The sequence below is a fragment of the Cygnus atratus genome, chromosome 2 (genome assembly GCF_013377495.2).
Source record: "Cygnus atratus isolate AKBS03 ecotype Queensland, Australia chromosome 2, CAtr_DNAZoo_HiC_assembly, whole genome shotgun sequence".
Taxonomy (NCBI): Eukaryota; Metazoa; Chordata; class Aves; order Anseriformes; family Anatidae; genus Cygnus; species Cygnus atratus.
In genome coordinates, this window is record NC_066363.1 from 84,941,922 (window position 1) to 84,968,677 (window position 26,756).

General features: G+C 38.7%; 1 protein-coding gene across 6 annotated transcripts in view; it reads left to right on the plus strand.

The window, feature by feature from the left end:
- The window catches only part of SEMA5A (semaphorin 5A), a 337,359-nt gene that overhangs the window by 87,465 nt on the left and 223,138 nt on the right, over positions 1–26,756 (plus strand). For all 6 annotated transcript variants that reach the window (XM_035552812.2, XM_035552815.2, XM_035552811.2 and 3 more), the window contains one exon: positions 14,206–14,401. In XM_035552812.2, the coding sequence (XP_035408705.1) occupies positions 14,272–14,401 (130 nt within the window). In that variant the 5' untranslated portion in view covers positions 14,206–14,271. The remainder of the gene's footprint in view (positions 1–14,205; positions 14,402–26,756) is intronic.

Here is a 26,756-nt window from a genome sequence, read left to right on the forward strand (position 1 = left end):
TATGTAACTGAGGAGAGAATTGGCCTGATAGGAAAGGATGGAGGGAACCTGTTGCTGCATCCAAACTTTTAGGACTCTACAGTAGCATGCAAGTTCCATTGTCTCTCAGTGGTGAAGCATGCTGAGGTAGAACATAAGAAACATGGCATGCTAGAAAGTTTCTGTTACTACTCCTTGAGAAGTTGAGTGTCATTCACGTCATAAGTCTTTCTGAGTTATGTATTTCCTAACACTGATTTAAATTTATTATTTTTTTTACCTGTCCAAATACACACAATATCAGGTAGTTTATTGGTTTTCTTTGTTGTGTCCAGTCTTTTTTCCTCTCTGCCCATTTCTAGGTCAAATTTTGTGTTTCATTAGTACACAAGAGCCCCAGTGGAAAGGCCTTGCATCCATAACATTTTCTTTCTTGGCTCTTCATTTTGGGTTCCAACAATTCCATTCCATAGACCTTTCTCACAGCAGAGGGGAGATGCCTACGATGCTTGCATCTCATTGCACTACTGCTACGTAAGCTGACATTCTTCTGCTCTGACTTGATCATTCTTCCACACCATACTTACAGCCAAGGGGCAGGGTATAATTGGACTTTATTTGTGGGATATTTTATAGTACTTGTGTTTTGCCTTGTCATTGTCAGAGGCTATTAGAAAGTTGTTTGTTCTTTTTCACGGTCATTTTCCTTTAGTTGCTTTTCCTTCTAGAGCTTTATGCGTGAACTGTTGTTCTGAAAGTAGATTTAACATCATGTCTTTCTGTAGTAATATGCAAATGTCTTTGAGGGAGAGAGTTGGTAAACAAGGGAGAAGGAATTTAACTGCAGCACGTTTATAGAAAAGCAGAAGGGTAGAGGTGGCAGGAAATAAGAGCATACTCAGTATCTGTGAAAGTCTGAGGGAAGAAATAAAGACAAATACAGGAAGGGAAAGATATCTTGGCATTTTGTTTGTGTTTAAATTAATACCCTGTCCTGAATACCCAAGCAAAAGGAGGTTTTAGCTGGCTCAGAAAGGAGAGGCACTGAGATCTATCGTGACTCCTACAGCTGAGTGTAGAAGTGTCAGTATGCCTTGATTTGTATGGGGGGTAATGCACTCCTTCACTCTGAGCTGGAGGAGTCAAGTTAGAGCTCCACCCTTGCTTAGGGCATAGTGGAAGGTGGTGCCCACACAGTGGCATAGCTGGTCATCTCTATTTAGGCACAAGAAGGAATGGGCTATTCCAGGAGAATTCACAGCATCGTGGATAAGGTTCTCCTAGCTTTCTTGTTTATTTACTTACATGTGGTACATGCCATGACTGCCACATACCCTGCGTGATAGGCACTGCCCGGTCCCATCATTACCTGCCAAGGCTCTGTGATGAAAAGGAGTTGAGAAATCTGTAAAAGTCTCAGTCCAAGTTTCAGCTATGAAGTGTGAAGATGCTTTTAATGGAACCCATAAGGAGATGCTTTGGGATCTGTTGTCTTCCAAAACTGAACTTGGCAATGGCTTTTTGGATTCTTTTAGAAGTGATGCTGTAGTGGTGGACTTAGAGTCATGCAGAGACCTTTTTTTCCTCAGTGTTTTAACTCAAGCTTCTCAGTCACCATTTATATCCAATGTAATATGCCAAATCTTTGAATACCTGAGGAAATGGGAAAGGTGGTTTGTCTGGCTTGTGATGAAGTGCATTGGCTGGCAGGTCTGGATCTCAGGGTGAACTAAGGGGGTGGACTCAAATATGTGCCATCCTCCTTGCTGCTGAGGAGTGAGTGGGAACCTGGCATAGTTTATGTGAAATGATGTTTCTGGTGTGGGTTTGTAGCCTGGGTTAGCCAGTAGCCAGCTCATTATGGCTCAGTGGAAGCAGGGTGTTGTATTGCCTCTCCACATTGTTTTGGGGGAAGGGGAGAAGGAAGCTCGACTGCAGTGGAGGGCGAGAGGGAGAACAGAAAGGGGAAGATTTTTGTGTTGCAGGAGGTGCACTGTGATTTAATGAGCACAAGTTCTGTACACCTCTTTCTTCTTCCTACATATAACAGTTATGGTGTTCTTAAAAATGCTGCTGGAGGACAACTATCTGGAAGAAGGCATGATTTGAGGGAGAAGATGGTGCCAGTCATGAGTGAATGCATGGGTCTCAGTGCTGAGACATGTCATTAGCTGATGTTGGACTAGGCTCTGCTACAATTGACTACTGTGAAAATCTAGACTGCCTGGGAGCTGGGGTCTTTGGTCAGTGTGTGGTGTGGGTGTTAGAACAGGGACGTAGACTTGTTGGGGATAGGAGAAGATGAATGAACAAGGCAGCAAGGTGAAGTGGAGGCTGTACTTATGGCGGGTCAGTGTGCCGGTGTTGTGGTTATTTGTTCATCCCAGGAAAGGGACCCCTTGTCTGTGCTGTGTGTGTGTTGTTTTTGAGGCACATAAAATGTGAAGGTATGAAGATGTAGTAGTAGGGGTGCTGGCCATACTATTCAGCTTTTGGAAATAGATCTTGGTGGTCTTAAGCAACAGTAGCTAAGGGTGTTCCTGACCGGAGGTCGTCCAGCCTTACCTGATGGTGAACTGGCACAGTGGGGAGGGAGCTCCCAAAGGTTTTCTAGCTAGTTTTACTCAGACTATTGCTATGACATCTGTGAGTGTATTGTGTGGGTGGGACAGGAAATTTCCACTTACGCACCTGTGGGGGTACTAGAAAAATTTGGATGCAAGCAAAACAGTTTAAGAAAGCTGAAACAGTGCCTTTATTTTTAGAAATCTGAGGGAATACATAGTCATCCTACACATCTCTATTTATGAGCTCAAGGTGACTTTGACACATTAGCTCTCTGAATCTTAGATTCCTCAAAAGGAGGAGCCTAAGATATTTTCTCAATGTATGCAATACGTGCATACTTACTGTATGCTTATAAAATTCCGAAGTGGTAAATGAAAAATAATGGCTACAAAGCTACAGAAGTCTAAAGTGATTTTGGATATGATGAAGACATCAGTGACACTTCATGTAATTTAGTCCTTGACTGATGGAAATTGTCAGCCACTGAGAAATCATTGGGAAAGATGTCACCAGACAAATTGGATTTTCACAACATTGTTAGTTTGTGAAATAACCTTATGGAATAGATTTTTTCCTGAAAGCTCTTAAGTAGAAATGATTAAAAAGAGATTCATCATTAACAGTTAGATAAAACTTTGTAGAAGAAGTTTAAAAAAAAAACAAACTTTTAAAGAAAGATGGTTTCAGTCTCAGAAAAAAATAGAATGCATTTATTTATTTTGAGATACAAATGTACAGAACAGCTCAATGTGTGTTCTGAAGAAAACTCACAGGTGTCTTTTGTGCGTAGGAACAAATATGTCAAGAGGCATTCCTCATTTAACCTGAGGTTATTTGACATCATCTTATTTGTTGTTTGACAGCTTCAATGGATGCGTTCCGCAAGCTAGTATGTAATTTCTGTTGTATCAAGTTTTACTCCCTTTTAAACAGATTTTTAAAATAACTTAAATAATTTTGGACTTAAATAACTTAATGACTTTGAACTTAGTAAGTTCAAATAACTTACATTTTTAACAGTGATGTTGAGGGAAGAAAATACAGCTATGGTTTATTCTCTTTAAAAGGATTTTATTTATTTATTTATTTCTGTCTTACCATATCTTTAGAATCTAGAAAAATAAGCAGTTTACATTGCTAGGAAGCTCAGACATGTACAAGGATGTTCCTATCATCTGTGAGACTGTTGTATACATGTATAATACATTATATGTATTAATTGTATTAATTTTGATTTTTACCTTTTGTTTTTGATGACTCTTGTGGTTGAACTTTATAGCTATAGAATGGTCTTTGAAAAATATTAGAGGATTCCATTATGCTTAATTTCACATAGTTTATTTTAGGAAAGATTTTATGAACTTGATCTTTCACAGAAAGTATAAAATATCTGCCTCTGGATTCAGGATTTAGTGAAAAATTACCAAAAGGTAGCTTAACTTCAGCTTAACTTAGCTGAAGCCAATATTGTCCTTTCGAACTTAATTGTTTTAGGATTCTGATAGTTTTATCAGAGTTTCCTGTGTTTCTGACAGACATCTTCAAAAGACAGTATTGTTAGTCACATATTTAATGTTCCTATTTAAAAAAAACAAACAAAAACAAAACAAAAAAAAACACACAAGTTTGCATGATGTCTGTGAATTGTCGCGATATTAACACAACTGAACATGGCATAGAAGGGATTTATGCTTTTTTTTTTTTTCTGGTGCAGTTCTCATTTGTAACAGAGATCTAAATGCAAAATTTAGTATGGAAGAGTATAGGGGGTTCAGTGAATCACAGAACGGTTTGGGTTGGAAAGGATGTTAAAGATCATATAGTTCCAACCCCCTGCCATGGGCAAAGACACCTCCCACCAGACCAGGTCACACAAAGCCCCATCCAACCTGGCCTCAAACACAGGTATGGGGTATCCACAGCTTCTCTGGGCAATCTGTTCCAGTGCCTCACTACCCTCAGAGTGAAGAAATGTACTGTGGTAAAATAAAATAAAATAGGTGTGTTCCCTTTGAGCACTATTGCCTATAGATTAATCATGGGATTAGACTGAACATTAAACAGCACTTTCATTTGTGTGTTACATCTATGTAAGTGTGTAGGAAAACATTTGTTGATGCACGAAATAAATAAATAAATAAATCTTTGCAGTGGTAATGGTAAAAAGCAAGGAAAGTGGGATAGCAGCCTACTTACCCTAGACTTTGTCTACAACCAATGGAGAGACTTTGGATGGTACAGTCCGCTTAAGCATTCTCTATAGGGTACTGTCTCTATTGGCAATAGAACTGCCCAAGAACTGAAGGAGGAATCCAGACACCTGGTGAGATGAATTTTGTATTTTGAGTGCTTATTTTGAAAGAAGAGTTGCACATAAACAAGTAGATGGGGAACAGAAGTGTTCCATAGCAGTGATGTGGAGTGTGATATCTGAGCTTTCCCTTTCCTTCATATCAGTCAGCTAAAACCTCCTATCACTGAAGCTGTTGCTCTAAAGAGAGACGGTGTTCGTTATTGACGGGAAGAAACAAATCAAAGGCTGGCAGTTGGCTAGGACTTGAGAGGAGGTGGGAAATGCATTTGCAAAGAGGTGTGTGGGGTGAGTGGATTAAACATACAGAAGTGTATTCAATTCCATTGTATTTCAGCTGTCATAGCTGTGACAACCACAAATTTGCTAAAATTTGTTTAAAAGCCATTGCTCTATAAAATGGTACAAAGAAACTGCAGCATTGAGCCCACCAGAAGAATAAGTTCACTTGAATTATTTGACTGAAGCAGGCTGTCAGAGTAGTTGTTTCATGACATTCTGGAGCTCATCCAGCAGTTCTTTTAAGTAGTAACTACTTAAATACAATCTTTACTTTGGAAGTTTGCCTAGTATTAATGTGCAGAATATCCTCTAATAGTTCTGTTTTAGCAGTACAATTTTGTTCTTTAGATTGGTGATTTAATGTAATACATTTTGAAATGTGAGTCCTTATGAAAGCTAATTCCCAAGTACTATCAAGCACTTTCATACAGTGACTTATAAAATGGTAGAGAACTTTTTTTTTTTTTTTCCCCTGGGCTTTACATTCTACTGTTTTCAGTTGGATATTAATTTTAAAAGTAAAAACAAAAACACAGCTATTTGACGTTGCTTCCTTCTGTATTTTTTCACATCCTTGTACAAATTTTGACATTATTTCCTGTATAAATTATAAATAAAAAAAAATGTATTTCCAGATGGCTGTGATAATATGCAATATGATCTTCTGTCTTAATTATTCAGTAAGTGCAACACAAATCTGTGTTGTCTTTTCCTGACTTATCTAGAATGAAACAGCTGAACTTGCATTACTCTCATAATAGCAGATTTTCTTCCATCTTCAGTCAAAGCCACTTTTTGTACACCTTCAAGATCTTACGTGCATTTTGTTTTACCTTTACCTTTCTCATTCTCCTATTGGCTGATTAAAAAATACCCTCTTTCCAGCTAAATATTTTCCTGTGATTATCTTAGGGCATTGTCTTCTGCTGCTCTGTTGCATGGAATTCATCTCAACCATGAACTACCACCTTTTATTCAATTAAGTCATGTTTTTAAACTTTTTTTTTGTAGTTAATTGTACAAGATGATTTACAACAATGTGAGGGGAAAAAGGAGAATATGACAAAGCATCCTAAACTAAACTTATTTCCTGCATCATACCTATATCTGGGTAATGGTCATGGTAGAAGGCAAGACACGTGTCCAGATTTAAAAGCATGAGCTTTTGTGATTTAAGAGTTTTATATACATAAATAAATTATGTATCATAATGATAATTATATGATATATAAATTATAGTGAAGGGTCAGTATATTGGTTATGCAAAGTAACAGTCACAGCCTCACCGTTATGACTGTGGTCAAGTATAGATTACCAATTCCCAGTAGAGATACCTCAAAATTCACTCTTTCTGTGGCTCCCATATACAGGGAGCATGGATGCTTTTTTATCAAAATGTTGCAACAAGTTCACTGTAAAGATAGGGAAAGGATAAGAGTTTGAAGGTTGTTCATGAAATGTCATCATTGCAGTAGTTTCCATCTAAATCAAAGCATTTTCTGCACTTCTCCAAAGTATTTAATTAGTTTTGTGAAATAAATGTAGTTATGTAGCTTAAAACAAAGGAAAAAGCAATGCCATAAACTGAGACTGCATTGGCTAGCAAATATGGTGAAAATAAATGTTAAAAATACTTTACGCTTCTGGTCGTTTGCTTTTCTTAGTGTAATATCTGTTCAGTGTGGTGAACTGGCTTCCTTTTATTACACTCAAGTTTAATGAGTAAAAAAGATTTTTCACAAATAATTTTCATTTATTGAGGTGTAGAAGTATGTAGTGTAAAGCACCTTCTTTCAAGGGCAGCATTACGAAGTCTCTGCAAGTATATGTTGCTTCAAATTTTTTTTTTAGCCCACAGCTTTATATTTTATTTTCTCTCGGGAGCATGCCAGAGATATTTAGAAAGCATTTTTGTAAGGACCACTAACAGCATTGCTGGCTGAAGTGATAGAAACTTATGAAGTTTAATTTTATATTGTGTTTTGTGAAGGATGACAGTTGCAAGAAACTCCAGTTAATGCCTATGCGAGAATGCTGATGTTGAGGCCTTTGCTGACTCAGCTGTAACCAGCAGAGAGCTTTCCAAACTGTAGAGCTTCCTAATAGATGGGTGAGGGAATATTCAGGAAAAAATGCAGTGGACTGGCTATTCTGGATGCTGTTTCTTCTTGCGGTCACAACTCAGGCACGGGTAGTACAACGATTTGAAAAAAGCGATGCAATGGCTTTTTTTCTTTGTTTTACAGTTGGACACATTCATTTTTCACTAGGCTTCATAAATAATGTGTAAATACTGACTTGTGTGTAACATGTGGCAATACAAGTTAGTAAAATGTAACCTGTGAATGTTGTACAGAGCAGAGCTCAGATCTTTTGCAGAGCCTGGATGGATCTAGCCCCGCACCTGGTCCCTGGCAGGAGCAAGCAGCACATGGCTAGGGAAGGGTGAGGGAACCAGGCACCCTGCAAGTGGGACTTTTCCCAAATACTGTTCCAGTAGCGGTCACTGCCACATGGGAGTGCCTAGGTATTTAACAGCCATCTGTGGGTCCTGTTTCTGTGGGTCTGCCCAATCCCTTTGCAAAGCTGTGCAATTTTTTTTCAAAATTGACAGGATCCTGTGGCAAGAACTGTCTACTGAACTGCTGTTACTTGCAGTACCTGTGCATACAGTACAACTAAGTGAGCTTATAAGAGACATGTTCTCCCTTTTCTTACTGCAGAACAGTTTGTGTTATATGCCATATTGATGGTGTTGGCCATCTTTTGTGCCCTAAGAAAATGCACGTGGTTTGCCAATATTTGTATCAGCTAAGTAGGAAAGAGTGCTACAGACAGAAGGGAGAAGAAATGTAGAGGTGTGTGCATGGATCCTTGAGCAGCTACAGTTCATCCCTCTCCATTTCTTTTCCTGCACTAGCTATTGCTTCTGCCTTCTCCTGGCCCATTTTCTCACTTTGCTCTCACTTTACTTTTTCCCTTTGGCTGCTAAACTTCCTCTGGTTTTCCTTCCAGCTTTCTCCACTTCTTGGAGCTTTATTTGCAAGCAGTGATTACCATTTCATTTTATTTTTTTTTTCCATTGAAGTTATTTTGTAAAGGAAAGGCTGTGTTAGCTCTTAGGCTCTGTCTGAGGAAGAGGATCCCTCCATCCTCCTCCTCAAACTGACTTCTAATTGCCAGACCGAAAATCTAAGCTCTGTGAACATTCCAAGCAATGTGCTGGGGCACGTGCTCTGGATGACTGCTCTGGGAGGTTGGCTGTGAGGGGAAGAAAACTAGAGGTGAAAAAGGGGTTGGGGGAGAGGGGACTGTGTTTTTGATGAAATTTGGGCCTATGTTGTGCTGATGTGACGGCTTTTACTCTTGCCTCTATGCTGTTGTTCTGTGTGGACAGACTGGGTTGGCTGGTGCTTGCTCAAGGATCCTGCCATCCACTAGCACTCTGCCCCATTGAAGAAGCAGATGTGCCTCTGGTATAATTGAGATCTGAGATTCCATTACAGACTTGCTTCATTCAGGCCACTGTTCTTGAAAGCTTCCTTCATGTAAATCACAATTATCGCAGCTCCTTGAGCTACGCTGGAGAACTAGCTTTGGTGGATTCTTCTTTTATGAGTTGTCACCATCAGCTACAGATATTGGCAGGCTTTTGGCAGGATGTCACTATGAATTTAAGGATTGATTTTTAACTGCGTTAGTCAATGACAGCTGATGGGTGACTGCCTCTTGCAGATTTTAAAATTCATGCCACTGCAGAAATGAATGGCAACAATTTCAGGAAAAAAAAAAGTTGAAGTAACTTGGTAATCAGTTTGTTAATTGAGGCTGAGTCTCACTTTATTAGAATACAAATTAGAAAGACTTAGTCTGTTGCATAGCAAACAGTCTGGATTGCTGGGTCCAGTGATGAGACACGATAGTATATGCTTGGATTTTTTTCACTGAAGAACTATATAGCCTCCAGTTTCATCCTGATGTTTAATGAGGTGATCTTTGAGCTATTGCTCTAATCTAATTGTGTATATGAGAGATACACAAATTGTTTTTCTAAAGCTATTTAAAATAAGGGATTTATCTCTAAGTAATTATACTATAAAGAGGTATAGCTTTTATTTGTGCATTTGACAGGAACCACAGGATTAATCACTATAGTAAAAACAACTATTTTTTTTTTTGTAAACAAGATTTAAATGAGTTTTGATATTCAGCATGTGTCTATGTATTGTTAGGAGAGGGATGATTAGAAAAAAGCCTCGGTTCATTTGTGGAACAAGTGAAATGTGAATGTTGTGTAGCAAAGATTCTGGCATTTCTCACTGGAAGAGAGTGGAGCACTGTTGTTCCAGACTGATGTGGCCCACTTGGTGCCCCCCGCCTGCCTCTATTTCTTCTCCCTTCTGGGTGACACCAGCACTGTTGCCAGCACTTGCAATTGAAAGCACAGACATCTGAGAATTTAGTTAGATGTGTTTGGTAGCCACCCCACGTATGGTGAGTAAGATTGTCTTGCTGGAAAGCTCTGGATTTAGGGAGCCATCATCCTCTCTATAGCTCTTACCCTCTCCTTTTCCCTTTTTGAAATGCATTTGCTAGGTAGATGAGGTTATAAATGCTTTTTAAAAATAAATAAATAAATATATATTCCCTTCTCAAATGGTTTATATGAATTTGGGGAATTTGGCTTATGAAATCAAGAGCCATTACAGGGGAAAAAAAAAAAAAGGGCACTGAGCAACATCCTCGGGGGGTTCACATATTCCAGTTTTATGACCATGTGCCTGCTGATACCATTTCAGAATTTTTCTGTGTGTTTACTAACAGCGCACAACTGTGGGGGCTTTTTCTTGCTAAAGAGAAAAAAGCAATTCCCCCTGGTAGCAGTAAGAAAATGTTCGGCTCTTCAAACGACTTGCAAAAAGGTACCACTAACACTACAGTAGACAAACTTGGTATCTTTAGTAAAACTGACATGATTGAAGATGAAATAATTATTGCTAGGTGTTTTTAAAGTGCATACACTGATAATATAGGAGAACATGTTTGTTTGAATTCATCATTCTATTCCAGTGTAGCAGTGCATTAATCTGTGTATTAGTATATGGTCTGTGTCATTAAGTAAGTACTTTTTTTTTTCTTCTGGTTGATACTTATCTACAAGGTGTATGTTGTCCAGAGCAGTTATTTAGTATGAGTAAAATTCGATCAAACTTTATCTGTTCTACAATCTAAGAAGTGGAGTAAAGTAGACAGGAAAAGTGAAATGGATCGCCTGCAGCAAGGTACGTGAGCAGTGTCTGCAAGAGTGGGCACTGGTGTGCATGTAAAGAAATGCTAGACCTGCTTGTGGGTGCATGTACACAGACCCAGTCCTGAAACTAGCATCTTTTCACCACACCAAACTTGTTTGTTTACATACTCGTATTGACGTAAATTCACTTTGTCGTGCACTGAAATTGCTGTTAAACTGACGCAGAATCAACAAAGATAATTATTTGAAAGCATCGTTGACGCTGGACAGCTGCAGTTTGCATGGCAACTCTGTTTTTTATACATCAGCTTATGAGTCAAATAAAAGAAAGCATAGTTTATAATTCAGAGGTAAATTTTAATTCAAACATGGTGTTTTTAACTGATCTAGAAATATTGGGATCCTGATTGTTGGATTTTGAATGTATGGCTGCTGTTTGGAGGCAATAGTCTCTAATGAATCTGCTTGTATCTAGCACAGCAGTTACAGGCCTTGCGTGCTTAGCATTCACATTTTTTTTCTCTTTATCAGTACGTATCTTTTTGTTGGCTCAATTGAAATAGCAGATTTTGAATAGCTGTTTTTTTTCCTCATGAAATGCTGCTGATGGATAAACTAAATACTACTTTGCTAAAAAAAAAAAAAAAAGAAAATAATACCCTTATGCAATAGACCTCATTTGATTTTTACATTTTGTCTAGGCAAACTGTGTCTGAAAAAGTGAAAGAGGGAGACAGAGAAAGTGCACAAGACCCTTTAAATATAGAAATAAATTAATATATTGAATTATAATAAATTTTCTGATGTGATTTTTTTTTTTTAATCCTTGGATTATTTTATGGACATGTAAATATAATTTGTTTAAAGTCTGATGTAAAAATCCATGCTACGAAAAAATGTGCAGATAATACAGGTCTAATGTGCTAATAAAGATGGTCAGTATTCTTGATCAGTTCTGAAGAATTTTGACTTGACTGTTGTATTTCATTGTTAAGAGAGACTTGCCTATGGAGATTATACAGAAATCAAGGAAACTAACCTGAATTTTTTGTCTTTAGGGTTCTCTTGGAGTTTGTCTTATGCCCTAGGCTAAGCACCACTTCTTGGCACAATAGTCACACTTTTAGTAAAGAGAAGGGGCTAGTGCTTTGCCTGCTTCAGGGCTTTTGAACCTGTTGCATTGTTTCAGAGCTGTGACAGGTATTGAGTTCAGGTGCTGCCTCTGCCAACTCTTTCCTGCAGGTGGGATCTCAGGGAGAGAGAGAGACGAAGCTTGTGTTATGTGGAAGCTCTCACTTGAGGCTGAGCAGCAGGGAACAATCTAATCCCTGCAAATTCTGTGAAAAAGCACTTGATTTGAAGGCTTTTCATGCTGTCAGTGCATGCCAGAGTGTATGTTTGTTTATTTCTTACTATTCTTTAAATTTCTCTAGCAGTATATTAGGTGCAGTTTCTAGAATCCTTTTCCTTTCTCCATCTCTTCATAGTGTAGCATAATGAGGTGGGTAGTGAGTTCCTGTTCCTCCCAGTTGCTCAGCTGCCTTAGCTTGTCCTTTTCTTGTGAGAGAGCTTGTGATGAGCTTTCCATCTGGTAACTTGGTTTACTGCTCTCTTGTCTGATTCAGGTCTCTGAAAACTCTCTTCTGAGTAGTTGCAAGTAAGCTTTTACTTGAAGTCACCCACAATGTATTTGATTTGAATTAATTACTTTAAATGTATTAACTAATGCATTTCTTTAAATAAAATAAAATTAATGAATTAATACATTTGATTAATAAACTTATAAAGGTAGTGGTTGAGGTAGAAAGAAACCTAACTTTTTCTCTGAGTTACATTATCAGAAATACATTTGCTGTTTTTCTTTTGTCTCCTTCAAAGTCTAACCTTGTTTTTGGGTATTCTAATTAAGGGAAAGGAGTGTTTCCTGTCTACATTTTTACAATGTGAGATGCATACAGCAAGAGAAAGTTTGCAGCTAGGTTAGGGAAAAAAATCTTTTGCCCCCAAATTCTTCTACTGTGTAACTATACGTGTAAACAACATTGACAGCCAGGGAGCCAGAGAAGGCTGAGCTTCCAGTAGAAATGTTTCATTTTGTTCTTGTTTAATTTATTTCCATTATATTCACATATTTATGGGTATTTCTGAGACTTTACAAGTTAAAGAAAATAAAATTTCTTTCTTTAATACAAAAGTACTACATGCCTAGGTGTTGGAATAGTTCTGCTGGTACCACGAGCAAGAAAAACAGTTTTGCGTCTGTGATGTGATATCTGTCCTTCACTTTGCTTCCTAAATACACATACATAATCTTATGAAAACTTGAATTAGAACCACCTGGTAGTAATATACTTGTGCTATCTATAAGTTAGTAATATCCATTAGCTATGATATAACCCGCATAAACTGTATGAATTTGGATATGAGTGGTGCATAATGTTTGAAATGTCATCCTTGCAAAACTACTGAAACATTGGAACAGGAGCTTTATGCCCCTTTATATGTGAACGCAGAATATCTATGAGCAGATGACACCTACTGTGAGCCACAGGCAATTTATAGGGACAGATTAATATTGGAATATAGCATCATAAGATATATTACTTAGGAAGGTAGGAATATGAATTTTACTGGCTAGAAGCATCCCTCTCACCTTTTTTTTTTTTTTCTCTGAAACATAAGCAAATTTAGCAGAGAAGCTAAAATCGACTATTAAATTTATGTACTGCTTAGATGTATTGTGTCTGTGGTCTATTTATTTTATTTTAAATTAATGAAGATTAGATGTGTCCAGGTCATAGCTGGAAGGCTTCTAAAGGCAGTAAAAATAAAGTACTAAGAGTAGAGAAGTTCATCGGAAGATGGCTGGTGCTACAGCACGTTAGGAAACAGTGTTTACTACCCATTCTGCTTTCTGAGCATAGCTTTTAAAACACTGGTCTTGCTATGGGGCATCTATTAATTAAAAGCCCTTTGTTTCAAGCATTTATGGTGTTTACACAAATAGAAAGTTTCCACCTTATTAAACAACACACTGCAATTCAGTGAGATAAAATGTATTAGAAGTCAATATTGTTGATTATTTTTTCCTGAATGGCTCCATTAATTTGCAGAGTGACATTTCTGCTGTAACGCAGCTGTCTTGAATCTCCAGCCTTCTTTCCCTAAAAGGCAATGATGTCTCATGAGTGTGTGCTATCAACAAGCAAGCTTGTTGGACTCAGTATAGCTGCCAGTGGCAAAAGTGTTTTGAGTTGCACCATTAGGTTGTTAGCGCTTGGAATGTTTGATGTGATAAAGCTGAACGAATTGGGTTGGTTCTCCAGTAATATTGACACCACGAGTATTCTGTTGCTAGAAAAAATAAAAAAAAGTTGTCTGGTTATTGGCCATTTCAAAAAAAAAAAAAAAAAACGGGGAAATGAGACTTCAAGTTTATTCTGGTCATGAATGAAAGTCATTGACTTTGGTGATTGGTGTCTAGATTTTATAAGAAAGAGGTCTTCAGCATTTGAATCTGCAGTAAGCAACCTTGTCATCAGTCTCAAAAAATGATGGGGGATAGTGCGGGAGGGAATGAGTAACAGTTTTTGAATGCTTCTGGATGATAAAAGAAAAAAAATATTCCTGAACTGTGTAACTGATGATAACTTTATAAAGTATTTGTAGGAGCAGCTGTTTGTGTACTATCGAGTCAAAACCTAAACAGACAGAAAAGGATTTTGTTGTTGTCATTGTTTTAAACATCAAGAATTGCCTAACTTTTCTGTGGCATTTGCTCATGTGCTTGAGTAAATTTCTTTGAATTTTCCAGGTGCTTTTCCCACATGAGTGCAAGGAGAGTGGCCGGTTGAAAGAACTGATTGCTGTGGAGGACAGCATGACCACCATGAAAGGAAGCTGCCTCCTTACAGTGCTGTTGGCAGGATTTGGGGTATTAGGAATACTGGAGCCAGCAGCAGAAGATATCCACTGCCACAGAGCTGAACACCCAGTGATTGTGTACAAAGGTAAAGAGTAAGAGCAAAGTAGTACTTTCTCCTTTCTAAAAAACAAACAAACAAAAAATTATCAGAAGTAGTTGTGTAATCTCTTCATCCCCGAAAACTTCAGTTTGTAATGTATCATGGTATGAAACAAAAATGTATTCAATGCTGTTATGAAATTAACTGGCCTGTATTCCATATAGCTTGAATACAACTAAGTTTGCAAAGTTTGTTCACAACTTTGTGCTAAATATTTCAGTTGAAGGTGGATGACTCATTTTCCTCTGTGATTCAAGTAAAGTTAGGGTCATGGTATAGTTCAGGTTGGAAGGGGAAGTCAGGAGGTCAACCTCTTGTTCGAAGCAGAGCTAGCTATGAGGTCAGACAAGACTGCTAAGGGCTTCATCCAGCCTGGCCCTGAAAACCTGCTAGGGCATGGACTGTACAACCTCACTGGGCAGTCTTATGTAGAGCCTGGCTGTCCTCATGGTGGTAACTTATTTCCATATATCTAGTGTGAACCTCTCTTATTTCAGCTTAAGCCTATTGTCTCTTCTCCTTGTTGTGGTTTAACCCAGCAGGCAGCTAAGTAACACACAGTCATTTGCTTATTCTCTCCCCTCCTTATTCCCCCCCTGCTTATTATTCCTCCCTGCTTATTCCCCCCCTCCTATTCAACCCCTCCTTGTGGGCAGAGATAAAGACAGTTCAATAGGACAGAAAAATGAAGGGAAAATAATAATAAAAGAATACACAAAAGCAAGTGGTGCACAATCCAATTGCTTAGTACCTGCTAACCGATGCTCAACCAGCCGCTGCGTAGCAGCAGCCACCCACAGGCCAACTTCCCTTCTGTTTTATTGTTCAGCGTGATGCCATATAGTATGGGACAGTCTTTGGCCAGTCTGGGTCACCTGTCCTGTTTCTCTCCCTCCTAGCTTTTTGTGTACCCCCACTCTCCTCACTGCCAGGGCAGCATGAGAAGCTGATGAGTTAGTGTAAGCAAATGACTTAGTGAAAGCAATGCTCTGTGACATCTAAAATGTCAGTGTACTATCAACGGTATTTTCCTCCTAAATCCAAAATGTGGCACCATACCAGCCACAATGAAGAAAATTAACTCTATCCCAGCTGAAACAGGACATCATCCACTGTGCACCACTGTCAAGATTTGTGTTCCATCTTCCTGATATTCACCTTTTAGGTGTTGGAAGCTGCAATGCGTTCACCCTAAAAGCATTCTCTTCTCTAGGCTGAACAAAGCACATTTCCCCAAGAATCTACTGGTACCTCATGTTGTTCAGCTCCTTGGCCATCTTGTTGGCTCTCCTATCAACACTCTTTTGTGTATTGGGAGCCCCACCACTGAATGCAATATTTTAGATGCTTCTAGGGTGATTCCGTAATCCCTTTCCTTGATCTTGTTCCTTTGAGCAGGCTATGCTCCTGTTAATATAGCTCAGGATACTGCTGGCCTTCTTTACTACAAAGGCATGCTGCTGGATTGTGTTCAGTTTGCTGTCTGCCAAGGCATCCATGTCTTTTCAGCAGAGCTGCTCCCCAGCCAGGCAGTCAGTCCCCAGCCCGTGCTGTGGGGTTGTTCCTTTCCAGGTACAGGACTCTGCATGTGTACGCGCTGAATTTCCTGAGAGTACTCTTGGCCCATTCCTCCAACCCATCTTAGGTCCCTTTGGATGACAGCCCTGCTCTCAAGCTTATCAATGAATTTGGTGTTATCTGCAAACTTAACAGCATGCAGTCTGGTGGCCCCTCTTCACCACTGATTAAGACGTTAAACAGAGCAGATGCCAGGGTGAATCTTTGTGATATTTCACTAGTTGCACTGGCTTCATGGTGGGGTAAGTCCCATGAAACATTTATTCTTTGGGCCTGATCATCTACTTGGCTTTTTATCCATCTAATTGCCTGTTTGTAGAGGCAGACCATAACATCCTAATTTGCAGTGAGACAGAAAGACTTGAGATAGATGAAATCCACTGCTCTCCCCTCATCAACAAAACTAGTCCTTTTGTTATAGAAAACAATCATGTTGGTCAGGAATTGACTTAACTTTGTGAAAGTCATGCTGACTGTTTCCAGTTGCCACCACCTCCTCCGTGTGCCCATAAAAGTGCATTCCAAGGGGATTAACTGCGTGACTTTCACAGGAACCGAAGAGAGGCCAACTGGCCTGTAGTTCCCACATTTGCTTCCCAGCAGTCACTGGGAATGTTTCTTCCGCTCTGTGACTTTTCACAGATGAAGAGTGCCCAGTTATCTCATTGTCCATGGATGCAGCTTGTCTGATCCCCTGGATTTATATGGGCTGAGATCTTGCAAGTTGTCCCTTACTCAGGCTGTATCCACCACTGGTAGTTCTTGAACTCCTTCGAGATAGTGAAATACACTATATTATAGTTAACTATAGTGAATAGTTAAATACAGTGGCTAGTGAGACCTCACTGGTGATGACTGAAACAGAAGTATAGAGCACCTCGGCTTCATCTGTGTCTGCTGGCACTGATCACCTGCCCAGTTCAGCAACAGACTTGTATTTTCTGTGTTTGACCTTTGGTTATTATTGTAGCAGTAGAAGCTCTTTTTGTTGCCCTTGACATTCCTTGCAAGTCTGAACTCCCTTTGAATTTTGGTTAACCTGAAATGATTCTTAAGTGCCTGTGTAGTGTTTCTAAATTCCTTCTTGGTCACTTTGTCCCTGTTTCCACCTCATACGTACTGCCTTTTTGCATTGGAGCTCCATCGCAAGCCCCCAGTTTAGCCAAGCCAGCCTCTTAATACATGCGGTTGTCTTGCTGTGTGTTGGGATGGACTGCTGAGGAATAGTTGGAACAAAACAAAAAACACTTGGAGGACACTGTCTATTAAAAAAAAAAATAACTTCTCTGTTGTTTTTTTTTTTAATTAGAACTGAGTTTTTTTCCATTAGTGTTGCAATTTAAAACAAAATTCCAAACACTTTTTAGTTGGAAGAACGTGGAGATTTGGATGTATTACATTACCTGTTGCATTCCTCCTGTTTCACTAAGAAAGTGTGTGTGCATTTTTTATGTTTATTTCAATGAATTAGGATTTATTTAATTCTAATTGGGAAAAAAAAATATTTCCATTTCTTCTATAAGGCTATAGAAAATAACATGTTTTGCACAGAAAGCATTTATGTTGCTCTGGCATTTTAACAGTTTGATAAGAAAATGGTCAGCTGTCCTTTTCTCCAGTATATTGGAGAGTGAACTAAATTGGTCATATTTTTTACATGAGGATTGTAAACCATCAGTCTATGGTGAGTGAAGGAGGGACCTTTATCTCTCATTTATTGGTGGACTAAGTAGTATGACTTAGTCTGACATATGTGGACTTTCTTAGTATTCATGTAGTATGTGTAAATTAGATTTGAAAAAATTAAATGAAATTTTATCATAACAAACAAACAAAGTTGTAAATTAAAGAAGCATGTTTAAAAATCCATCACTCGGCTGCTTTATTTCACAAACTGAAGGATTGTTTCATGTACATTTGTTGTGTATAAAAGCAAATAATTTAGACTCATTACTAGAGTTACGTGTTAGAAGTTTAATATAAATGCATTGATGTGAGCCTGATTCTGTCCATAAATTTCAGCCAGCATACAGGAGAGTAGCTTGAATCTAGTCTCTTCCTGCCTTTTAGATTGTTATTATTCACCATCGTATTTAATTTCTAGTGATGTCCTTCTATTTTTAAGTTATCTGTGCGAAAGCTGGCTGGTGACAGAGATCTCCTATCTCATTTGTGGCATCTTCTGATGCAGCCAAAGACAGTGTCACTGTGAGTGTACTGAATAATTTAGTTTTGATGTAAATAAATGTGGGAAATGCAGCTATGTAAAAATATTTATTTTCATATCGTTAATAGGAAATTTGGTAAGATTTTCAAGGCCAGACTCTCTTTTGACCTTTATTGTAAAAATATTAATCAGTATGTATCCATGATATATTTTAACTTTTATGAACTGGCATATCTTGAAAAAGTTTTCATTCACTTGGAAAAAGTCTGATAAGCTGTAGCTCATAATCACCAAAATAATCTGTAGGGAGCCGTCAGTAAATGTTTGAAATGATATGTGGAAATGTGTGTTCAATGCATTATACAGTATGTGATGCCTAGGTAACGTAGCTATTGTGGGCACGCAGCAGTTGACTAGTAATTGCAGGGTTGCTAGTTTAGCAAAACCAAAGATGAGACACCAAGGGAAAATATGAGTAAGAGAGGTTTCTTTTGAAGCAATATATTAGATATTAGGAATGGACTTCCTGGGGGTATCAAGATAAGAAATAGATGTGTGTGTGTGTGAGAAGAACTGCTCTGTGAATGAAACCTATAGTAGGAGTTGACAGGACTGAACCAGCCCTCTTGTGTTCTGTATTCTTCCTGCCGCATTTACTGACTTCATGAATGCATGTCGGAAAATACTCTTTCTATCTGTTGACATTATTAGTGCTTCTGGACCAATACAGCATCCTGGAATCAATTCTTAACCACTAGGAAACCTTTCATTTGACTGCTACATTGTCACCCTATTCTGTGAAGTCATCTTATAATAATATTAGATTGACCAGAGCTAAATTCTGTGTGGGATGCTGAACATCAGCCAAGGCTGAGCACTGTTGTTATTAGGTGATAGATACTTTAAAGATTGTGAACTCCAGTACTAACTTTACAGAGATACCAACTCTTTTACTTATACCTGACTAAGGCCATTTTTTGTACTTCTGGTATGCTGTGTTTGATTTGACTTCCTTTGAGAGGCATGGTAGATGGAGTATAAACTATTAAATAAGACTAATGGAGTGAGAATCTGCTGTAGTGTATGATGAACAGCTGCAAAATACTAATAAAAAGATAAATTAGTCCACAAGAATTGTCATGGTGAAATATGGAAAGGGACTATATCTCTTCCAAAAGCTTGCTTTCTTTCTGCACTGCCCATCAAAAAACACTTACTTAGGTGATAGTCCTGTCAAGCTACCTTCTGTGGAAAGGCACATACTATTTCTATCATTGATTTTCTCAGCTAGATATTTTTAGCTGAAAGTCTGTGATATATCTTGTGATATAAAATGGCAAGAATTTCACATACCAGTTGAGAACCTCTACTCAAGTACGTAATTTGCTGGTTAAAGAGGAAAGGAAAGAAAACTTGCATATGCACATACAAATTATTTTTGTCATGACCCAAAACCCTCTTCCATTGCATCTGTTTCTCATACATAGTGGTAATAATCAGTGTAATTTGTTTATCTGCATGATTCATGTTATGAATGCATAATGTACCTTTTCTTCCTCCCAGAAACTTTAACAACTAAGAAAGCCTATTCTAGAATTAAAATTCTTTCAACTCTAAAATTTGCTGCCCTAGGGCTTTCCTAGACTAGAAGAAGGCATTTTGTGTTTTACTTGGAAGCTGGAAATTTCCTTTTCTTATTAATTAAAGATGGTCAGGGCTTTTGTAGTGATTAGATTTATATAAAAGCAGATGTCTAATAAAAACAGGGATGGATTGAGAGGGTCAGCCCCATAGTTTGCAGTCCAGTGTGTTATGTAGTTGGGGGTATCTGTGGTGATGCATAGTCCCTCCTAAGTCCCTTTCTCTTCAAGGAGGAGTCTGCCTCTAGATGTGCAAGTGTGCTAGTCTGACATTCTTTTTTTCCCTTAGTTCTGCCTGTATATTTTACATGTACGTGCTAAAGATTCATCAGCTATGCTAACAAATCCCATAAAGATATTAGAGGCAAGAGGTTGCAAATCCTGTGCAACTTGTAGGTTTGGGTGCAGGGAAACAATGCAGGTGATGGAATGGGCATACAGAGACCAAGTGTGCAAGATTATTGGTCTGTGCATATGTTTATATGTTTAAAATGTGTGAATAAGTATACTTATGTTTGTAATAAAAGTTTTGACAGAAAAAAAGGTCTAAAATAAGCTAATCTTTAAAGATCAAGCCTTACAATTTTTATTTTTATTATTTTTTTATCTGGATATGCTTTCATGTGCACAGAGATATGAAATATCAACTTTGTAAAGCATATTAGGGTTTATTCATAACCAAGTTTTTCTTACTTTTTATTGGAAAAACATGCCTTTTTAATATAGTTTAACCTAAATAGTTAGAGATGGTTGTGGAAACCACATTTTTGTGAGTAGGGACATTGAGGAGTAAATCATAGGCAAATAGTGTTTAGGAAAATAAAATGGCTGTTTATAAAATGTTTGCATGTTTGTATACTCATACAAAACCAAAGAAAACCAGTTGCATAGACTAAAGTTTGTCTAAGTATTTCCATAGGTTTCAAAGCACATAGCCACCCACTTTAGAGAAACTATAGCAGATGGAGGTGATATTTTATTACAGATTTAAAAACAACAACAACAAACAAAAGAAACTGTAAAAGTAGTTATAGTTGTGTGCTGTGTTGTCCCCACCTCCATCATGTGGAACTTTGAAATTGTCCAACCTGCCAAAATTTGCACACTGAACTGGAGATCTGTGCTGTAGACAGACCCTTTCTGTCAGGTAGACCTTAAGGGAGCATCTGAACTGCTTGGCCGTGTCTTTTCTCTCAGATTGCAACCCCTGCCTGTCTGTCTACAGTGTCACCCTCTTGTTTTATTTCAGGCAAACTTAACTGGGTTGCTTCATGCAGTTTAAGTGGGTGGGGTGATTTAGCATAGCTTATTTTGCATAAACCAGACAGCAGTCCTTGACCTAAGACTCCTCCACTGATGGATCAGGGATGTGGTCACCACATCCACTGGCTGGACATGGAAGAATGCTTATATTTACAGCTTCATGCAGCTTCGTACTCTCTCATGCATATATGTAGCATGGCACTGGCATGAGACAACAGCTAGCTGATGTATTTGTGCTATATTTTAACAATTTTGGAATGTAGGGCCTTGTTGATCTTTATTAGGAAAACAGGATAAGAGTAAGATGGAAAAAACTGACCCAATGCCAGTTTCAGGTTTGAAGTTATACATATTGGCTGCCTTGCCACTCACCTACATAAAGTATAGTTTCCTAGGCTTTTTTTTTTTGTAGGAATAACGTACAGTTGTAAACTTGACTTAATTGATGTTCCGTGTACAGCTAAGATCATCTGTTCTAGGGTAAATCTCATTCTTCTATACCTCTATGAAGTAACATGAATTTAAGATTGTGCTGTCTCAGCAAAAAAATAAGAATAAAAAAAAATCGCTTGACAATTTTAGAAGCTGTGTTTAGTGATATTTTAAATACATGCTGTGCTATAAAGAGCTTATCCGTTAAATAAACATGCTTTAAAATAACATGTCTCAATCCATAAAAAAAATGAAAGTAAACCCTTCATTTCTACTTGAGGTTAACCAGAAAAGAGAAGTAACGTAGTTATTTTTTGATTTCTTTGCTTGGGAATCCTAAGAAATATATTTTCTTAACCTTATTGTCTAACCACCACAGAATTCCCTCACTTGGTGTTTGTCTCAGTAATATAGATTCAGTACATCTTTGCTCCTTTTATCATGTGGTTTGTGTATGGAGCACATGCACTTAACATGTGCCAAGAGGAAATAACTTTGGGCTGAATGAAAAAAGATGCATGCTGTATGAACTTGTTTTTATTTGTACTCTCTTCTCTTTCCCCTAATCTTGTTGCAAGCTACTGTTTAAACTAATAATAGTCTAATAAGCTGCTCAGATTTTATTGCTCTTTTCTTCTCTTTCCACTGGTATTCAAAAATACACTTTAAAGACCTCCTTCCAGCTTCAGCAGTGGGATTGAGGTGTACTGCTTTTCATCTTCTTTTAGGTTTTCCTTTAAATAAGGGTGATTCATCAGTGAAGAAGAGTTGATTGCTAGTTGATATTACAACTTTGGTTTGTCAAGATGATAGGACTATGAGATTGCACTACCCTCTCAAGAACCAGCCCCTCTTAAGGAGGAAAGTAATTCCTCCTTCAGCTGTATATATGTGTGTGTGTGTGTATATATATACACACACACATACATATATCTATATTTAATAGAATCAGGTCTGCCTTTATTTTCACACAGGAGACTAAGCACCCACTAGGAAATGACAACTTTCAACTGCTTACAGTTAATTCAAAAAAAAAGTTTGAAGGCTACTATCCCTTTACTCTTTGCCTAAATCACCCTGCATCTTTTTTACCCCATAAAGAAACAGGTTATGACAAGAACTGAAACTCTCAAAGCAAAGGCTTTGAATACCAGATAACTTTTTATTTATTTATTTATTTTTGTCAGAAGTGATTCTTTAAAGCAAGTATCAATTTACAATTCCTTTGGTCCTCTTAAGCATCCAAGCCAAGTGCCGGACCATCTTAGAATGTTAATAATTTTAATAGATTTCTGATAACTGAAAAACAGCTATGACTGGAAGGGCCAGTAAGCTGCACATATATGCTAATTAGCTTTTCTATGGCTGTTTTTTTCCCTGTTGCCCAAATGTGGATGTTGGGAGTATATGAAATTCCCTGGCCATTAGCAAAACAGCAGAATAAGTGAGAGGCTCCCAACAAATTCCCCTATCTATAAAAAGTGGGCAGAGAGAATTAAAATCTATAGGTTTATTTTTTTCTTCAAAGATACATATTTTTAGTGGAGATGGGCATTTTTACATAATGGTTGTAAAAGATACGTTCCAACCTGGAATATATTGAAGAAACACATCAGTGATCAAGAAGCAAAGCTCCTAAGCAGCTGAAGTTCTATAATCTTCTAGAAGTCTCAATGTGTTTAAAGAGCTGGTGAAACAATATTGCTTTGATTTTTTTTTCCCATCAGACAGTATATATATATTTTTCTACAAGATGTTTTATTGATAAGTTGTCAGCATGAATATTCTACTGATCTCACCCCCTTGGAAAAGGCTTTAATAAAGCATATCATAGAATTGGAGGATGGCTTGGTTTGAAAGCAGCCTTAAAGATCACCTGGTTCCAACACCCCTGTCATGGTCAGGGGCACCTCCCACTAGAGCAGGTTCCCCAGAGCCCCATGCAACCTGGTCTTGAACACGTCCAGGGATGGGGCATCCACAGCTTCTCTGGGCAACCTGTGCCAGTACCTCATCACCCTCTGAGTAAATAATTTCCTCTTAACAGCTAATCTAAACCTACCCTCTTTTAGTAAAACCATTCCGCCTCATGCTATCACTATCTGTCTGTGTAAAAAGTCACTCTCCATCTTTTTTGTAAGCCTCCCTTAGGTACTGAAAGGCTGCAGTGAGATTTCTCTGGAGCCTTCTCTTCATGCTGAACAGCCCCAGCTGTCTCTCCCTTTCTTCACAGGAGAGATGCTCCATCCCCTTGATCAACCTCATGGCCCTCCTCTGGACCCACCCTAATAGGTCCATGTCCTTCTTGTACTGGGGGCCCCAGAAAGATGAGGAGTACTGGATATAACACTTAAGTGGGGCCTCACGAGGGCAGAGCATAGGGGGACAACCACCTCCCTCAACCTGCTGGACTCTGCCCAGTATCTGGCCTATAAGTGCACACTGCTGGCTCGTGTTGAGCCTTTCATCCCCAAGTCCTCCTCAGGGACTGCTCTCAGTGCAGAGAGGGCTACTCTCAATGAGTGAGATCCTACTGTCTGGGATTGCCCTGACCTGGGTGTAGAACCTTGCACTTGGACTTGCTGAACCTCATTAGGTTCACGTAGGCCTTCTCAAGCTTGTCCAGGTCTCTTTGGATGGCATCCCATCCTTCTGTTATATCAACTCCACCACTCAGCTTGGTGTCATCTGCAAACTTGCTGAGGGTGCTCTCGATCCCATTGGCTGTGTTACTGAAAAAGATATTAAACAGAACTAGTCCCTAGCTGGACCCCTGAGGGACACCACTCATCAACAAGCCTCCACCTGGACATAGGCCCATCGACCGCAACTCTCTGGCTGCAATCATCCACTCAATTTCTTATCCACAAAACAGTCCACACTTCAAATCTGTACTTTTCCAATTTAGAGATAAATGTGTTGTGTGGGACTACATCAAAGGCCTTAGAGAAGTCCAGGTAGATGACAACGGTCAGTGTTCCCTGATTGACTGATGCAGTCACTCCATCATAGAAGACCATCAGACTGGTGGCATGATTTGCCCTTGATGAAGCCATGTTGGCTGTCTCGGGTCGCCTCCTTGTCCTGCATGTGCCTTGACATTGCTTCCAGTAGGATCTGTTCCATGATCATCCCAGGCACAGATGCAAGGCTCACTGGTCTGTAGTTCCCCAAGTCTCTCTTTCTACCCTTTTTAAAGATGGGAGTGATGTTTCCATTTTTCCAGTCACTAGAGATTTTGCATGACTGCCATGACTTTTCAGCTATGATGGAGAGTGGCTTGGCATCTACATCAACTGCATCAGCCAGTTGCCTCAGGACCTGGCTACTTTATGGGACCTCTCAAACTTTGAGGCCCCTGCTGCCCTTACTGCTTGTCACCAAATGTAGCCTTATGTTAGCTATTGCAGCAGCTGCAAGATCTGAGGAAACCCTGGCCTGACTTGGAACTTGCCTGCAGCTCTTCTATTACCAGGAATCCTAGTGGTATGGAGGGAAAACATTTTAAACATTTTTTCTTTTTTGTATTTTCTTCCTCCTAGGGAAAGGGGGGGGGGGGGGGAAGGAGCAAAATTACTCTACATACCTAATTTCTTAAATAAACTTTCAGACATACTCTATGTTTATTTGACAGAACATGTGGAAGAAGGAAAACAGTCAGTTCTTCAAAGTGATCTTTTTTTCACATGCTTTTTCTTACCTCACTTCGGTGGTACTGTTCTCTTGCTATTGACAGGATCGTAGGATGCTGAACAGGGACTGATTTTGTTTGCCTGGCTGAACATGGTAGATATTCATTTGTTATATGGCAATTTGTCATATTCAAGTGAGACCATGCTTTGACTTGTCATAAGCTTGTCTTGCCACTAACAGTGCTCACTTCAGGTTTTGTTATGATGGACAAAGGTTTTGTTTCTTCTGGACAAAGAAGCAGTTCTTCTCTACCATTTCTGAGGATTATAAGATCAATTCACAACTAGCTCTATAGTACAGTGATTGAGGTACTTAATAATAATGACAGATACCTTTATAATTTGACAGTGCCCTTTAGCATTTTTTTATTGTCATTATTGTTTTTAACAAAGAGTATTCCTATTCTGTATTCTGTGGGCTTTGTCTTGCTGGTCACATTTTTTTTGGCTTGAGGGCTTTTTCGTTTTTGCTGCTGTTGTAGAAGGAGTGGGGTGTGTGTTCCAGTTTGAAGTTCTAGCTCCAAGGTCTTACCAAGATTATCGGGCTTTGTCCCCTTTGCCCTTCATGTTACAATATATCTTGTTTTGTTGCTCTTTGGTTCTTTTTTTTTCTTTTTTTTTTTTTCTCTGCATAAAGTATTTTCAGACTTGAAAACACTTTAAGAACTGTGGTCTTGGGCAGACTTGATAGAATCAAGAAACTCTATTATGTTATAGCAATGTAATTAAAGAAGTTTGGTGCTGTAGCATGCCACCATAAGTGTGTCATTGCAGGACCTTCAGTCCTAGAAATAGTTTTGCTAATTGAAACAGGTGTTTTCCAGAAAAGTAATATGGCATTATAGTAACCATCTACTGGCTTTTGGCTTTATACTTCTCTTCCCTACAGTAAATAAATAAATAAGAATTGATCTTTTTTTTTTTTTTGTGTGTGTGTATGTGAGAAACTCCCCATCAAGGCCAAATACTGTTTTCCCACAGTCATACAACTTGATATCCTCCAAAATAAATTCTATGACCAAAAGCCAAAGCCAGTTTTTAATTGTTAAAATGTGGAAGTTTGATCCCCTCTGAAGAAAGGGCATGACCAAGCATGTTTGATGTTGCATGCGTTCAATCCCTCTGCATCACTCGTGGGAAGGCAGGCAGTGGCGGGCACCAGTGCAGGTAACTGGAAGGAGGAGATGCACTCACTGGGAAGTGTGTGGACTCCACGCTGGTTGAAGTGTGAAGTTACTGGTTTATGTCTGTCTGGAGTGCCAACTAGCAGAACCGCCCCAGTGATGAATAAATCTCTCACTTATATGGGGAAGGACAGATGCAGCAAGTAGAATTTCCACGTGTCAAAACACAGCAGAGTTATGTGGCATGGTTTTCACAGCTCAGAAAATATTCCTTATTTTGGTAACTTGCTCATCTTCACCTACACTGCTGAATGAGTCCCTACACTGAAGTGTGGATCAGCCTACCTGCAGGGTGGTTGACAGTGTAAAGTGGGCAAAAGTGTCTCCCTTGGTTCATCCTCCTTCATTCACTGATGTGTTTTTTTTTTTTCTCTCTCCTGAGAA